General features: G+C 30.3%; 1 protein-coding gene across 2 annotated transcripts; it reads right to left on the bottom strand.

Annotated features, from left to right (window-relative positions):
* Positions 1-6,652: 6,652 nt before the first annotated feature.
* On the bottom strand, positions 6,653-15,609 carry LOC136202389 (probable LRR receptor-like serine/threonine-protein kinase At3g47570). 2 transcript variants are annotated; one of them, XM_065992971.1, is made up of 5 exons: positions 15,085-15,609; positions 14,743-14,814; positions 11,805-11,948; positions 7,144-9,129; positions 6,653-7,060 (listed from the first exon to the last, which is right to left on the bottom strand). In XM_065992971.1, the coding sequence occupies exons 1-5, from the start codon at positions 15,566-15,568 to the stop codon at positions 6,705-6,707; spliced, it is 3,042 nt and encodes a 1,013-aa protein (XP_065849043.1). In that variant the 5' UTR covers positions 15,569-15,609; the 3' UTR covers positions 6,653-6,704. The 2 variants fall into 2 exon arrangements, with proteins under 2 accessions (XP_065849043.1, XP_065849044.1); XM_065992972.1 differs by lacking the exon at positions 14,743-14,814.
* Positions 15,610-17,308: the final 1,699 nt, after the last annotated feature.

Genomic DNA, 17,308 nt, shown 5'->3' with positions numbered 1-17,308 from the left:
TAACGGATAAATAAAGTTTAGAATAACTTGAAATATGTCAATGTATTCTATGTCATGAGATCTTTTTAACAGTATATTATAAACTCAAAACGGACAAGTGATGAATGAGAAATGGATGTTCAAAATGAACCACTTGAAATGGTTTGAAAAGAAATGAGAATTTTAACTATTTTATAAGCAAATGGCTTTTACAAGCATTTAACCAATTACTAGGGGAAAAGATTTCTCACATACAGGGGTGCAGTCGAAGTACTATTAGGTTAGGGGCGCACTCACACGACATGGGCGCTGCGAATGTCACACCGAAACGAAACCCCTTGGATCTGCTTACTTTTCCTAAAATTATATTTTAATTAGAAAAAAATCATTTATAAAACACATTTATTTATTTTTTTAACAAATTTTTTATTGTAATAAATTAACAAAAAAAACCGGGGTTGCACCGGTTCCTGGTTCGACTACTGGGCACTGGTGGAATCCCGGTTACGTCGGTTTGTTGATGGGTTCAACAAATTGGTACAGTTCGGACGGAACTCTTTACTAGTTCCTAGTTGAACCCGTTGATCCGGTACGAGCCTAATAACATTGGCGAAAAGACAAATTCAAGTTAAGTGTTTAATTTTGTCCCTTTTATCAATTAATTCATCAATTATACATTCTGAACCCATAGAACGGTGCAAAAGACTAAAGTCAAGTCAATTTAAAAAAAAAAAAAAATCTCAGTTTACCAAGTCTTACCAAAGACTTAATGGAGTCAATTGTGATGAAATTCTAGGAAGTTTCATAACCACATAATTTCCTATCCAATTAATTGTAGTTTCATTTTGAGCTGATGATCATAACTCATTTAGCCACTGTTTAATCTATAAAATAAATGGATTGGATTGATTCATTTATAAGTTGGGTTATAAATAGATTGATACACCTAATTCATATAATAAATGTATTGAATTTCGAGTTAATTGGGCTGATTTATTAATTCATTTAATAATTTATGAAAAACGAAAAAAAAAGAGAAAACATGAAAAATGGAAATCTGAAAAATGAAAAAACGTGAAAATATGAAAAACATAACCGTAAAAATTAGAAAAAAAATAAAAAAACTGATATATATATATGAATATACATTAAAAGTGAAATAATCTCACGTATGACTTTTAATTGGATTTGGTAGATATGTAATATGTATAGCCTAATCCCAATTCAAATTAATAATATAAAGTTTTTGTTTTTATTTATATAAAACCTTAAGCTAATAAGATCAATTTTTCTTTTTCTTCTTTTTTTATAAAAATTGGGACGATGCATTATCCTGAAACCTGACATCCACTCTAGGTTGGCACCCCATGAACGCGAAAAAGCAAAACCCGAAAGGAATCAGTAAATAAAAATATAGAGTTAAACAAGAGGGGGAGCAAAAGAATGAAACAATAAAGAATAAAAGGTAAAACTACAAAAACAGAGAATTAACGAAATCTAAAGTGATCGATGTTGCAAACATCATCAGACAACAACGAAGCAGAAAATGCAGGGGCCGAATTCCACCAAGAAATGGTCGGGGAGGAAACACCAAAACGAGCTAAGGCATCAGTGACCCATTTGCCTTCCCTGAAGATATGTGAAACAATAATAGTCATCTGTGAACACTGGTTCAGACATTTCATCCAATCCTAGTGAACAGACCACAGAACCTGAGATAAGCCTGCTTTGAGCTTATTGGTGACCAACAGAGAGTTTGATTCAATCCATAAGTGCTATCAGTTCTTCTCCCTCGCGATATCTACTACAAAAATTGCGGCTTTTAATTCGACAAGAAAGGCAACCAGAGAAGGGATTGGGAAAACAAAGCTACCACGAGAAAATCCCCTACTCGTGCGGAAAACTCCACCGACATCCGCAGGTCCAAGAGCACCCAGAGTTGAACCGTCAACATTAACTTTAAGGCAGCCGTGTGGCGGACTGATGCGCCTAGCAGCGTCGGACCACTAAGCTCACTAAGTGTACCTCGTCGTTATCAAGTAATAAAATCTGGACAAGTCCAGGTATTGAATCCACAGGATTTATTCCTGCAAGTATCAAGCTACTCGGTCTCTAGTGTTATCTAGGCTTTGGGGGGTTTGATATTGATTTGATTAAGTTAAGCTACTCCTAATTAAATTACTCTACTCCTAGCTAAGTTATTCTACTCCTAGGTGATCTTTTACTAATGTAATTGCTCGAAGGGACATGGAATGATACGATAATAATGAAGATAGATTGTGCAGATAACTGATTTAAAACCTAATCTAAGTCACTTGTGTCCGAGGCGATTAACCCTACTTATCCTTCTGAGGTTCCTAGTTCGTGATTCCCTTGTAAGGCCGAAACTAGCTCTAATGCTCAGCAATTTGGGCTTAATCATCTATAGGGTCGTCAATCCTATAAGCACTGACTAGGTCAGATTCAGCTCGCAATATGTGTCAACTTAATATTTGGATTATTGAATGAGTTAAACCAATCAGACAAAGCGTAAGACAAAGATAAAAGCAATAAACCAATTGAAGAAAACAAAACTATAATATTATTAAAGATGGAAAGTATTGTCACGGAGATACAATTAGTCTAGGTGATAAGCCCAAAATATACCAAAAATATCATTAATAATTACGTCAGTTTTGTAGTGAAATTGTGCTAATTATATTCAATTAGAGTACTTTTACGTCTATATATGTTTCTTTGATGAAAGTGAATGTATATAAGTAAATTTCTTTATTCTTGATCTTATTTTATATCATGCAAATTCATGATAAATATAAATCTTATTTTCAATTTTCAATTAGGTTTATAGGCATAAATCGAACTAACAATTTTAGCTTTTTAGCTCGGTTTGACTTCGTCTTACATCAAAAACAAATTGAATTTTTTAAGGAAACTTTAGCCGTAATACATGTTGAATTTTAAGTCAATATAGGATGAATGTACTATTTTTCTTTCCCATTTTAAATTTTGCTTTTTTATAACTCGTGTTAATTAAATCAAGTTATCGTATTCTTAACTTTTGGCAACGATTGAGACCAACCTTATCACAATCGAGGTATGAAAGGGGAGAAAAAGTAAATAAATGGTACTTTTGGCCACAATTGCGAGAACCCTTATCACAATCGAGGTATGAAAGGAACGTTAAAAATAAAGCAAAAATTAAACGTGTTAAGTTTAAAGTAACGATTGCGTCCACCCATGGTATGGTCGATACCTAGTGAACACAAAAGCAATTTAATTAATATTAAGTCATAGTCGAGACCACCCTTATCACGGATGTGACTAGCAAATAAATTAAACCTAAGTCCTTATTTAATTCATATTTCATATAATAGATTAGGTTTGGGAAATGAAATTTTGTGCTTTGAAATGCCTTGAGACGAAAGACTCAAAAACATGCGTGCTTACACTGTCCCGAATACTTCAATATAAAAATTGAAATACAAGACGAATGATATATCGCTTTTACATTAGCTAGTTTGATGTTTTGCGTATAAATTTACCATGCAAGTTAATCTTTCAGTTTAACTAATTTAAAAAGGAATACATGGATATATGTTTTATTTTCATAAAGAGATTGGTTAAAGAATAAATTCAGTGAAATTTTACTCGGTTAATAATTACCTAAAATATCATTAATAATTACGTCGGTTTTGTAGTGAAATCATGCTAATTATATTCAATTAGAGTACTTTTACGTCTATATATGTTTCTTTGATGCAAAGTACTTAATTATTTGGTTAAATCCAAATAGGAGCTAAATGAAGGAAAATAGGCAAACGTTTGGCAGCGGAAATATAAAAATTTTAACCTATTTCCATTAAACCAAGATCCGTTAATCGTTATTTCATATAAAGATGGATAGAAGGAAATACCTTTTGGAGTTCTATCTACCATTGCAATCGTAGTGCCCACAACTCTTACTCTGAGTTCTCGAGCACAAAACAAAAACACAATTCAAAATCAAATTAGAACTCAACCGTATAAAACAACCAAAGTAGATTGTCTCTAATTAATCAACACAAGATCAAGGAAAAAGAGAAAAAGATGAAATCAATTGAATCGGTAGGAAGCGGTGGATTATTTCGTCCTCAACAAGGGGTGTCAAAATTCTCTCTCCCGGGATTGTCTGTCTTGGTCGAAATTTACCAATAGGGGGGTTATAAATACTCTCTTGTATCTAAACCCTAGTTAGATAAAATTAGGTTACTGAATAAGAATTTAATTCGGAATATAATTCTTATTTATTATTTACAATTATATCTTAAATATAAAGATAACAATAATAACCTTATAGGATAATAATAGGAGCAATTTAATCTCATTAAACTTCCTAACTTATTTATCCTTTAATTAATTTAATTCACAATTATAATCTAATTAGAATTGTTTAAAAATCAAATTAATTATTCATGTATTTCACTACATAAAATCGCCCCCCTCATTTACTGGGCCTTAGTGGACTCAGTTGGGCTTCCATCAATTAATTAACATCTGTTTCTCTTTTGGGTTCCAAGTCTTATGTGTGACCCATTAGGTTCTTATTGCTTCTAGCCGTATGCAACTATTAAATTAATTTTCTCAGAATTATATTTAATCTTTGCATAACGGAATGAGTACGCGAAATGTGATTAGCAAATCCGAAACATTCCCCCAGAGCTATAAGAAGACAGGTTGATTCTGTCGTTGACCTTTCCATATTAGTTACAGTATAATTCGAACCTTTATCAACTACATCCTTGAACTGAATCTTATGACTATGGATAATGTCAAGTCACATATAGCGAGACGTTCGTTTTACTTGTACAGGCCGAGTTAACTCCAATTAGATAGGTTAAGTGAATCTGTATTTCAAGTCTTAAGCTATCTGCTCGCTGAATCTTCAGAATAGTGACAGTTCCTTTGACTACCAAAATGTAAACTAATATGAACAAATCTTAATCTAAATCTAAATGCTACTGTGTTTGTATTTATTTGATAAACAACTTGTGTACGGCAAGATGCCTTTTACAAAATCGAACTCTAATCTCTGACTCATTTCTGAGTCAGAGTTTCTGCATAAACTCTGCACTAATCTTACAAATCTAACTCTCTCTTTCTATATTTCAACTCTCAATCAACTCTCTATTTATAGATGTTGAAGAGTCGTGATTGAAGTGTCGTGTCCATTGTGAAGGGTCGTATGCGCTGCGAAGAGATGTTTTTATCCACCCGAACGAACGCGTTTCTTGGAATTTAAACATGTGAATTTAGTGCTGCAAAGGCTGCTGATCTTACCGAGAATGAGAATGTGATTTTTGGTCTTCGAAATAAAGGAGAGAGGCACTGGACTTTAGCGTGTCGCGACCGAGAATTTGGGATTCTCGATCGTGACCCATAATTCTCTATCGAGAATTTGGATTCTCAACCGAAAATAGGAATTTTTCTCCCGTTTCTGACTTCGTTCTCATCTTCCTCGTATCGGTGTGCTGATTTCTTCGTCTTTTGGCTCCTAACTTAGGGTTTTTCCTTCGTTTTTGACCTCTTTTCGTTCCTATTTGGATTTTACCAAATATTTAGGTACCTTGCATGAAAGAAACATATTCGGACGTAAAAGTACTCTAAATAGATATAAACAGCATGATTTCATAGCAAAACTGATGTAAATATTAATGATATTTTAGGTATATTTTGGGCTTAACAGACGATACGAAAACAAATGTTTGTCATGTATCTTGTGTCATGTGAAAGGGAAAATAACATAGTGATGTTCTCAATTAACTTATGAGCTTATTCCGAGACATGAAATCAACACTTGATAAATTTTTCTAGCGCTATTTTCCGACTAGGTAAATTTATCTTCCCCCTTTTTTCAATTTGTTTATGTTAGATATGACTGGTAATTTTAATGAGAAGGGTGGTTTAGTGAATTTGATCAACATATCCGGTGAGTTTAAATAATAAAGGGTAATGCAAAAATACCCATAATGTTTACAACAAGAGCAATTTTACTCCTAATATCTAAAATGGTACAATTTTATGCCTAATGTTGGCAGCCAGGAGCAATTTTACCGTTGACAAATTTGATCAATTTGAGAAATAATTCATCAAAGAAGTCTTCTCAATCATGAATCTTGTCATCAATGCTTCACATGTCAATCATTTTATCACTCATTAGTAGCAGATTACAAACATATGATTAGACGTAAAAAAAAATAAAAAAATAAAATAAAAAATACTATATTTTGTACGAGCTGGAAAAAAATTATATATTTTACCGAATTTATAAATATTAGTCTCTAATTCAATTATTACATCACAAAAAATATGAAATCTTTCTTTAGAACCAACTGATATGTAATTGGTATAGAATAAGAAACAAAATATATGTGTTACATAATAATATATGAAATTGACCCAACTTGTCAACGTTAGGGGTGAAATTGCTCTTACCTGCTAACGTTATGGATAAAATTGTTTCTGACTGTAAACGTTATTGATATTTTTACATTTTATTCCAAATAATAATAAGGAAACACTTTGCAAGACTATGAACAAAAATATTGAAACCAAGAAATACCGAGTGTTTAAAATTCTGTTGATACTATAAAGCTGATATTTATTTATGACAAATTGCTAGAATAAAAAAAATAAGTAAAGCATTAACACCATAAATTAATTTTAATATATGAATGATTACATACTTATTAAGTTAATTGAACATCATTGAGAAGCTTAACTTTGATCTTGTTGAGAGTAATTAGAACATCTTTGATACCAATCCTCTCCTTAGGTACATCTACACAACATTTTAAGGCTAAGTTCATAATTGAAGATGTGCAATCTATCTTAGCCAAATAATGTCGTTCGTTGACCCTAAGCAAATTGGGATCAACAAGTTGAGTGACTCCAGAAGGTACTGAATCTTTAACCCATTTCTTCATACTCATATCTTCGTTAAACATCTCATCCGTAGGCCTTTTTCTTGTGAAAGTTTCGATCAACAGAATACCAAAACTGTATATATCACCCTTTATAGAAACAAGTCCTTCTGATCCATACTCTGCATCAAAATTTGTTTTAATTAGTGTCGCACAATAAATTACTATTTCAAGTATAATATATATACAGAAAATCAAACATCACCTGGGGCCATGTATCCAATAGTTGCAAGATTTATAGTTTGTATGAAAGATTGATCTTCTCCGACGAGCTTCGCTATGCCAAAATCAGTTACATGAGCAACCACATCGTCATCTAGAAGGATATTACTAGGCTTCAAATCACAATGAACAATAGGAGTCATATAACCATGATGAATATATTCAACTGCTGATGCAACATCAATCATTATGTTCAATCTCTGAAAAATGTCCAAAAAGTAGTTGTGAGAATACAACCACTTTTCCAGGCTCCAATTAGGCATGAAGTCCATGACTAAAGCCTTAAATTCAGTGGTACAACAACTCGTGATTATTTTCACAAGGTTTCTATGTCGAATCTCACGCAGTACTTCACACTCCACATCAAAACTCCGGAATGCTCCTTCTAACTCCAAATTGAAAACCTTAACTGCAACGGACAAGCCATTTGAAAGATTCCCTCTATATACCGAACCAAAACTCCCCTTGCCAAGCAAATTCACCTCATCAAATTTATTTGTTGCCCGTTGAAGCTCATGAATAGAAATTCTTTGCCATATTGGTAAAGGTGGAAAATTCACTTGGTGAGTCAACAATCTTGTTTTCCTTTTCCAATGCCAAATTAGGACAACAATAACAATTCCAAGTGCCAAAGTTGTTAATACAATTGCAACCAGTGTTATCTTGATTTTCTTTGAATGGTTCTCATTGCTAGTTCTGCATGGATTGACTTGGAATTTAGGTGCCCCACAAAGTCCTTTATTTCCTATAAATGATTGGGTTGTTAAGTTCATAAACGGCCCTCCATTAGGAATTTCTCCTTGTAGTTCATTGAAGGACACATTAAAATCCTTGATATATTTTAATTTCTCTAGGGAATTGGGTATTTTTCCTGAGAGATTATTGAATGACAAATCTATGAATTCCAAACTTATAGCATCACCAAATGATTCAGGAATGGAACCCTCCAATCTATTATTAGATAAAGAGAGACGCTTTAGAGTTTGAAGGCATTCAAAGATGGGTGGTATACTACCTGATAATTGATTTCTAGACAAATCAAGTAATGTAATAGCTCTCAAACTGCCAATATCTATTGGAAGATCACCGCTTAAGGAATTTGATGATAGCTTGAGTTCAAGCACATCTTTAAGCCTCCAAAAAGTTGATGGAATAGTAGAATTGAGTTTGTTAGAATCCAAATAGAGCTTTCTAAGAGAACTGAGATTACCCAAACAAGACGGGATATTTCTAGAGAGCTTATTACCCCCAAAATATATGTCACTCAATCTCTGTAAACCACATAATTCAGTAGGTATGGACCCTTGGATTCTATTTAACTCAATATCTAATATTTGAAGCTTCCTCATTTTTCTAATTGTCCTAGGAATGAATCCTTTTAAATTGTTATCTCCTAGATTCAATGAAATCAAGCTAGTTAAGTTTCCAATTTCCTTGGGAATGGTTCCTATTAGTCCAGAACCATACATTTTAAAATATTCGAGGGAAGAAGATAGGTTTCCTATGAAAATTGGTAGAGTAGCCTTCAATGGATTGTTACCCAAGTCTAAAAATGTCAACTTTTTGCAATTCGTCAATGAGGAAAATAAAGTCAGTAAAGGTTGACTATTGAGTTGATTGTTCCATAAATTGAGAAATTGAAGCTTTCTTAAATTTCCAAGAGCAACTGGAATAATGCCAGAGAACATGTTTAAATCCAAGTCAATCTCAGTGAGTTTAGAGGCATTAGAGAGAGATATGGGAATAGGACCATGGAAATTATTGTCTCCAATATAAATTCCCTCAAGGTTGGGAAGATAGAGACCAAAACTTGGAGGAAGACTGCCTGAGAGATTATTAGTATCTAACACTAAATTCTTTAATGTTGTAATTTTAAAAATGTTGGAAGGAAGCATTCCATCAAGGTTGTTAACTCCGAGATATAGTTCCTCCAGGTAAGCAATGTTACCCATTTCAAAGGGAATGCTGCCTGCCGTCACAATTCATTTGAAAAATTCTAAATTAAAATTGTGTTTATAAAAAAATTCAACTAAAATTTGAAGGAAGATATATATTTAAACCCAATAACAAATTTAACATCTCATAGAAGTACAAATATATATTTGTCATTTTTCAACATGGTTTCTCCAAAGTTAAGAATTTTGGTTCATTGTATTATCCAAGAGTTATGTATGTTTCCTAAGAGTTATGTTGTTTCTTAAGAGTCATGTTGTTTTGTCCAAGAGTTATATATACTGCCTAAGAGGTGTGTTGTTTATTAAGACCCATGTTTTTTCTAGTAATTGAAATCTTCCTCCCTACTTCCAAACTTCAATTTTCTATCCAACTAGATTTCTTATTGATGAATGAACTTTACAATACACAAGGTTACTTGAATAACTTTTTAATAATAAAACAATTTTTACTAATGTAAAATTTTGCAATTCAATTGTATATAAAGTATATAATTTAAATGAAAAGGAAATATGATAAACTTGGTCTCTCATAGACTTAAAATGGCTGCAAATTGGATTTTCTATTAACTAGAATTATACAAAAAAAAATGGGTAATTAATTTATTAGTCCCTATATTTTGACAAAACACACTGTTTAGTCCCTGTATTTTCAAAAACACATGGTAAGGTCCCTAACCTTTTTATCAATGAACTGTTTAGTCCTTCCGTCTGTTTGTTATATTTTTTTTACCGTTTATGACTTCAGAAATGACTAAATTACCCTTTACTATTTACCTTCAAACTTTAGAAGAGAAAGTCTAATTTAAAAGAAGTTATTTGTATGGAGAACAAGAAAAAGAAAAGACCCAATGCATACGAATTTGAACGATTAAGAAGAAAATCAAGAAGAAGAACATTCAAAGTTGATTTCAGATGCATTAGAGTTTAAAGGAAATGAAAAGAAGATCGCAAATCCAAATTGACTAACAAAATCTTCATGAGAGTCTAACGGCAGGGACTAAACAGTTCACCGAGAAAAATGTTAGGGACTAAACAGTTCATTGAGAAAAAAGTTAGGGACTTTATCATGTGTTTTTGAAAATACAAGGACTAAACCGTGTGTTTTGTCAAAATATAGGGACTAATAAATTAATTACCCAAAAAAATTTAATAAGAAATGAATTAAGAAGAAGAAAGTGCAATTTGCCAATAGAAATTCTTTGAAGTTTATTCAGTTGTTTCTTTTCGTGTTCTGTAACTTAAATATATGAAAGAGTCAAAAAGTAATTTGTGTCCTCCAAATTTATAATTTTATAATTGCTTACATGTTATGTAATGGTTAATTTGTGTCTACATCCATGACATAGCCACAACCAACAATTTACAATATAATTATGAAAATCGGTTTAATGCATATATACATACCTAAATTTGGCAAGTTTTATCTAATAGCACCCTAAACTTTTAAAATAACATATCACATATTTATAGTTGACTTTAAAAACATATGACACACTTATAGTTAGTTTTAAAAATCTATCACACACCTATAGTTGGCTCATTCGGACCTCAATGCATATATACACACCTAAATTTGGCAAGTTTTATCTAATAGCACCCTAAACTTTTAAAATAACATATCACACATTTATAGTTGACTTTAAAAACCTATGACACACTTATAGTTAGTTTTAAAAATCTATCACACACTTATAGTTGGCTCATTCGGACCTCATGCACACAAAATCGTTGATTTTTCGTCTTTGACAGATGAGGTGGCATACCGAACGAATTCACGCGCTTTTCTTTTTTTCTATAACACGTATACCAACTTGTTCGTTAAAGACAAAAGATCAATGATTTTGTGTGTAGGAGGTCCGAATGAACTAACTATAAGTGTGTAATAGGTTTTTAAAGCCAACTATAAGTGTGTGATAGGTTATTTTAAAAGTTCAGGGTGTCAATAGACAAAATGTGCCAAGTTTAAGGGTATAAATAGACATTAAACCTATGAAAATCACACTAAACTAAGAACTTTCCTAGAAAATATATATAAAAAATTACTACAACTCTCTACCTAATGCTCATATAAGAAAACACATTTATAGTCACTAAATCTTAGCACTCAAGACAACTTGATGTCCAATTTGTTAGACTTAGTCCTTACTCCATATTTGTAAAATTTAGTCTTCAAAATTTTGATCTTTTGCACTTACGGTACATATTAACAAATTGGTTCAAATTGGTTAGTTAAGTTCCATTGATAATATGTAACTGCTAAGTAGGTATCAAGATTCAATACTTTGATATAAAATATATTTTCAATTGTCTCGATAATTTCATCATAATGAAGAATCAAACTAGATTCTAAAACATTTTATTACTAATAGAAATTTTGTGCTGGTAAATGAAAACCACCTCAACCAGATCAGAATAAAAAACCTGATAACAAAGTATTATTAAACGAAGTCCTTACTCCGTATGGTTAATATCTCCAAATTTTTGTAAATTGACAATAGACTTCTGAATTTCAACTTTTTCAAAGTACAGTGGGATAGTTAACTTTTTTAGACAGGTCTAGGGAGTAAAAGGTGTAATTAACTTTTAAGTATGTAAATGCAAGTACGTATAAAGATTTAACAGTTTCATATAAAATAGTAAAGATTGAATTTAGATTAATTCTAAAACATCTACGAGTACGGATAAATACCTGTCAATTTGTTTTCTCCGAAGTCAAGAGTCCTTAATGCGGTAAGATTTCCAATAGATGAAGGAATTTGACCACCAATGGAATTTCTTACCATGGCTAATGTCTCCAAATTTATAAGATTACCAATGCACTTTGGAATTTCTCCTATAAAAATCAAAGGATAAATTTGTAACTGATTAATTTAATTCATTTGTTAGTTATATATATATACACACACATGAGATTATAAGTAGAATATGTAACTGTAAATAGATGTTATCTATATGGAGTTATAGTTTATGTATAGAGTTACTTTATGTATAATTTAAAATATTTATTCAATTTTTCTGTTCATAGTCATAGAACTATGCTATTTGCAACATTCCAATTGAATCTTTCATAGGAGAATTAACTGTTCGACCAAATTTGGCTCAGTTCTACGATAAATTATTAAAGCAATCGGATCTTCTAATATATATGGAGGACTGTCCATATAAAAATTGATATATAAATAAATAAAATGATTTTTTAACTTATCAATGTGTATACAACACGTATAAATTTTTCTATAGAAAATCCTTCATTTGAGTCGGAGAATCTGATTCCTCTAATAATGTATGCAATTTCATTAAATTTAAAATTATTCATTCTTAATCCTTAAGACTATAGAAATTTAATTTTATTGATTTCTACAAAAACATTTTATAGCTTTAGGAACTTTTGGTGAAGATAAAATATCCTTATCCACTTACTTTGCCTAGCCAACAACTAAAAAAATTGTAGCAACCAAATATAACAGATATATGCTTCTTTGATTAGCTTCTATTTTCCATTAATGTGCTATATTTTCTTTTTTAGATTCCGAATGAAAATTCAAAATCTGTTTAGGTCAATTAGTCTATTTTTAATATACTTATGTATAAAAGAACCTTCCTTGAAGGAGATTCATATTGTATGTCACTTTTTTTTTATAAAAAAAAATTCACATTAAGTCCATTGGTTGTCAAATTAGCTAATTATAAACATTAGTTAATATAAATTCACTTATTTTATTTGTGTTTAAAATTATATTTTTTTTTTTACAAATTGAAAATAAGATTCACTCATTTTATTTTTTCTCAATAATATCATATCACACGTATAAAAAAAATTATTTTTAAACTATTATAAATGAAAATCAAAATACATTTGAATTATGAGGGACTTAACAAAAACAAAAATAAAAATTTCAAGAACTTAATACATCAAAATCATAATGATTATAGATCTTATGATGCTTTTCAGGGCTGATCCTGAGATTTTAGAGGCCCGATGGCGAATTACCAAATGGGACCCTAATAAATAAGCGGAAATTAAAAAAAAATAAGTAGAAAAGTAAAGTATATAAAAGAAGATTACTTAAAAATGACACTTTTCTTGTTACATTTAATAAAATATCTAATAAAAACATTTTATATTGCTTTAAGTACCCAATTTCTTATACAAAATGATGTCTATGAACATTTCTAGAAGTAAATTTCTTAAATTTAATAAATTATGAAATAGTTCTAATAGATTTTATGCTCTTTACAATACAAAGCATGATAACGGAAAAGTGAAAAACCAAATTTGAAAATCACATCATTTAACGAGGTTTAGCACCTAAGTTCTTGAAATTGGAAGATTTTGATACATTTTTCCGAAACTTCTTTTGAAGACCGAGTCAATCAGAATCTGATAGAATTTCTCAAAGACAACAAAAAAGATTATTAGTAATTGGAAGTTTCACAGTGAGGTGATTAGAAAACAAAATTGATTATATAGCTGATGAATTGAAATGAACTGCGGATGTAGGATAATATTACTGTTTAATATTCTTTGGGATTGGAGTGTGATTAAAAAAGGGAGAGATAAATTATAAATTTTTGTTGGGATTGATAGGTGGGAAAGATAATTATAGAAATACTTTGAGATAAATTAAGGAATTGATGCCCAAAGTTTTTATTAGGAAATTTGGAAAGAATCCGAGATAAATTAGGGAATTTAGAAAGACTATTTAATAACTGATGCCAACGTTTTTTATTTGGAAAAACTAATTTGGAAAGAATCTAAAGTCAACGTCAACTATATTTTTTTTTAATTTAATCAAGTATAATTTAATAGGTACTAATGCATCACTATAATTAGGGCCCTTCTCATCCTTGGGCCCTGGGCAGGCGCCCCTACTGTCCATGCTCAGGGACGGGGCTGATGATTTTTTCCATATTAATAGTCTCCAATGAAATCTCAAGAAATGTTATCTGTGTCTAATAAGATTTATAAAAAATGATTTTTTTATATAGAAAGCACAATATTTAATCAAGCAAATGTTTAGTGTCTAAACATAACTTGAAGATAGATGAATTTGGTTGAGAATAAATACATTTGTTACCATATAATTAATATTTTTTTACATGTCAATTCAATATGTTAATCCATGTCATTTGAATTAATTTAATATAAATATCAAAAATTTACCAAATTAGTCATATATTTTATATAATGTAAATTTCTTCTAAATCCCAATAAAATGGGCTCTTATTCATATTTATTAAACACACGAATTATTATTTTTAAATATCATAAAACTCAACTTTTATTTCTATAATATATACCAAAAGTAATTAAAAACTTCAATTTCATATATATGTTAGTGTTTTAGGTTAATTTCATTATGTTTTATTTTACTATGTTTTTTTGTACCGAATTATACTTTTAATTTTAATTAAATTTTATATAAGTTTCACTAAATTACACATGCAATTCAGTAGGTTCACATGAATTTAAAATAGAAAATTGTAAGAGACAAAAGTTAATGCACGAATATGAGCAAATGTATTTGATGAAAGATTGCTGTTAGATCTATGGAAAAATCCAACCATCGAAGTGATGACACTAATTATGAGTAATATAAACAATTATTTATAGTAGATATATTGACCTTCAATATTATTGATTCCCAAATAAAGATGATGGAGTTTTGATAAGTTGCATATTTGTAAGGGAATGCCACCTGTAACGATACATGAAAATTAATATATGAAATTATTCCCATCATTAAAACATTATTTATGTCAATGGAGATTAAAAAGACGGTCATTTCATCCTATTGGGTAAAAAAATTCATCTTTTGTTAATGAAGTTTAAAATTGAACAATCTAGTAGACCTTAGGTTTAAGATTGCACCGTTGTACATTGAGACTAAATCTCCAAATTAAGCTTAAGATTGAAATGTTTTTACAACATGAAAAAAGGTAACAAATAAGGGAAAGAAGAAATTAACCTCCAAAGTGATTAGTGTCGAGACCAAGTAACTGAAGTTGGGAGAAAGATCCAATCCAAGAGGGGATAGTCCCAGTGAAAAGATTATATGCCAAGAGAAAAAACTTCAATCGGCGTAAATTGGAAAGTTCAACCGGCAAAGAGCCATGGAATGAGTTATTGAATAAAGAGAATGTGCCTAGGAATGAAAGGTTCCCAATTTGTGGAGGAACGGTTCCTGTTAATCTGGTGTTTTCAAGTAGTATCTTCGTAACTCTGCGATGACGAGTTCCACAAGTAATACCAATCCAATTGCACACTGATGTATCTTTAGACCAGTTTGATGCTAATAGATTTTGAGGATCATTAGTGATACGAGCTTTCAAGGCAAGCAACGCATCCTCATCAGCATTGATATTACTTATGGCTTTGCTTTCATCTATGCATTTCAGTAAACACATGAAACACAAAATAATTATGACTGAAAAAGAATTTATTTTCTCCATGACTCACTCAATATTGAGAAAGGTGTTGAGGAGTTGTTATAAAATAAAAGTATTTGAAACTACATATATATATATATAGTTCCAATTTGAAGCAGTAAGTACAAAAAAAAAAAAAAAATAATAATAATAAATAAAATAAAAACTCCTTAATGTCTATTATTCCCTTACCCCACTTCTTAGCAAACTTGACCACTGAAATTTCTATGAAAAACAATTAAAAGTATTATATTTAATAATTAAAAAAAAGTATTATAAATATTAATGAAACAGGTAAAGGCTATGCTTATTTTGTTTTTGACAAAGTAAGCCTTACTTTGTGTGTTTTCACCATTGGATTAATTTTATACTCCATCATCCAATGGTGAAAACATATCAAGTAATGGTACTTTGTCAAAAACAAAATAACCATAGAAGGCATATATTATTTTAACTATGTATACTATTCATTCGTATACTACGTTGTAATATCAATTAAAAGAAAAGAAATTTTGGCAGTAACGAAATTAGATTAACATAATTAATTTTTTATAGATGAATTATCCATAGGTAACTATCTATTCAGTATGTGTGGTGAAGCTCTTAGCCTAGTGGTTGAGAGCTTACCTATGCCTTGGGAGGTCATGGGTTCGAATCACATCCAGGTTTGGTGGGGATTTTTCTTTCTTCTTTAATGTAAGCGCATTGTGCGCAAATTTTTTTTTTTAAAAAAAAAAAATATTTGTTTTTGTTAGTTATTTATTTGACAAAAAAAAAACATTATCAAGTTCTGATTTTTTATTTTTTATTCATTAAGGTCTTTATTTTATATTTTTGATCATATATAGCACTAATGACCAAAAATAATAATTTTGAATATAAAATTCGGTTAATAAATAGTTTTTCATTTTACCTGCATTTAAAATATGCATTTTTCACGGTTTTAGAGCAGTTGAAAATAGATTTTTATGTGTGTAACATGACTATAGGCAAACTATAAAACCTTATTTCAAACGGTAAAAAATATAATTTCAAACACAAATGAAATTACATATATATTTTTTACTAAATTAAATGTTTAGAACTAACTAATTTCGTAAGTAAGGTCTTAATGCAATAAAAAAACAAAAATCGGAAACTTAATGTATCCAAATAAAATATTAGTGGCTTAATGAACTAAAAACTGAAAAATTAAAGGCCTCATATAATGTTTTTTGCCTAATTATTTTTATGTGTTAATTGCAAATGCGTTTTTGTTCAAATATTCCTCCCATGCAGTAATAATTGTTGTTGTTTACTTGATTAATAATTACTAAAAATCTACGAAACTGTTTCAATTTATTGAGAAATTTGTTTGGAAAGTCTGATATGACAGTTAAATAACAGTTAAGCAAGTCTTACAAATTTTCGATACCACGTGATCAAAATTGATCTTGTTTAAAAACATTCGATCTAAGTTTACATTCGGTTTAATTGTTAGAGTTAGATTTGACATTTATTCCCGTTAAAATTAATTATATTTCTTAAATATTTGTGACTTAATCTTATCTACTTGTAAGAGATGCAGCATTCGAGTTTAATTATGTAGGGCTTCTTAAATTAATTATCATAAAGTAGTTTGGTAGCCAGCCATCTACAAAGTTTTGAATTTTCTATTAGCTGGTCATTTAAGCAAACTGTACATCCTTGAAAAATGAAAATTGGGGCTATGAAAATTAATTATGAAGCTTGCGGACTTGGATGATTAAAAAGATGTTTGAAGAC

This window comes from Euphorbia lathyris, chromosome 8, assembly GCF_963576675.1.
Source record: "Euphorbia lathyris chromosome 8, ddEupLath1.1, whole genome shotgun sequence".
NCBI lineage: Eukaryota > Viridiplantae > Streptophyta > Magnoliopsida > Malpighiales > Euphorbiaceae > Euphorbia > Euphorbia lathyris.
The sequence above is the reverse complement of the archived record's forward strand: the minus strand, read 5'-3'. Positions and strand labels throughout refer to the sequence as shown.

Excerpts from the sequence above, each read along its gene's own strand:
- LOC136202389 (XM_065992971.1), bottom strand. The coding sequence starts at position 15,568 with ATGGAGAAAATAAATTCTTTTTCAGTCATAATTATTTTGTGTTTCATG. Across the intron at positions 14,815-15,084 it reads CGACACTAATCACTTTGGAG|GTGGCATTCCCTTACAAATA; the intron begins GTTAATTTCTTC and ends GTATCGTTACAG. Across the intron at positions 11,949-14,742 it reads GGGAATCAATAATATTGAAG|GAGAAATTCCAAAGTGCATT; the intron begins GTCAATATATCT and ends TGATTTTTATAG.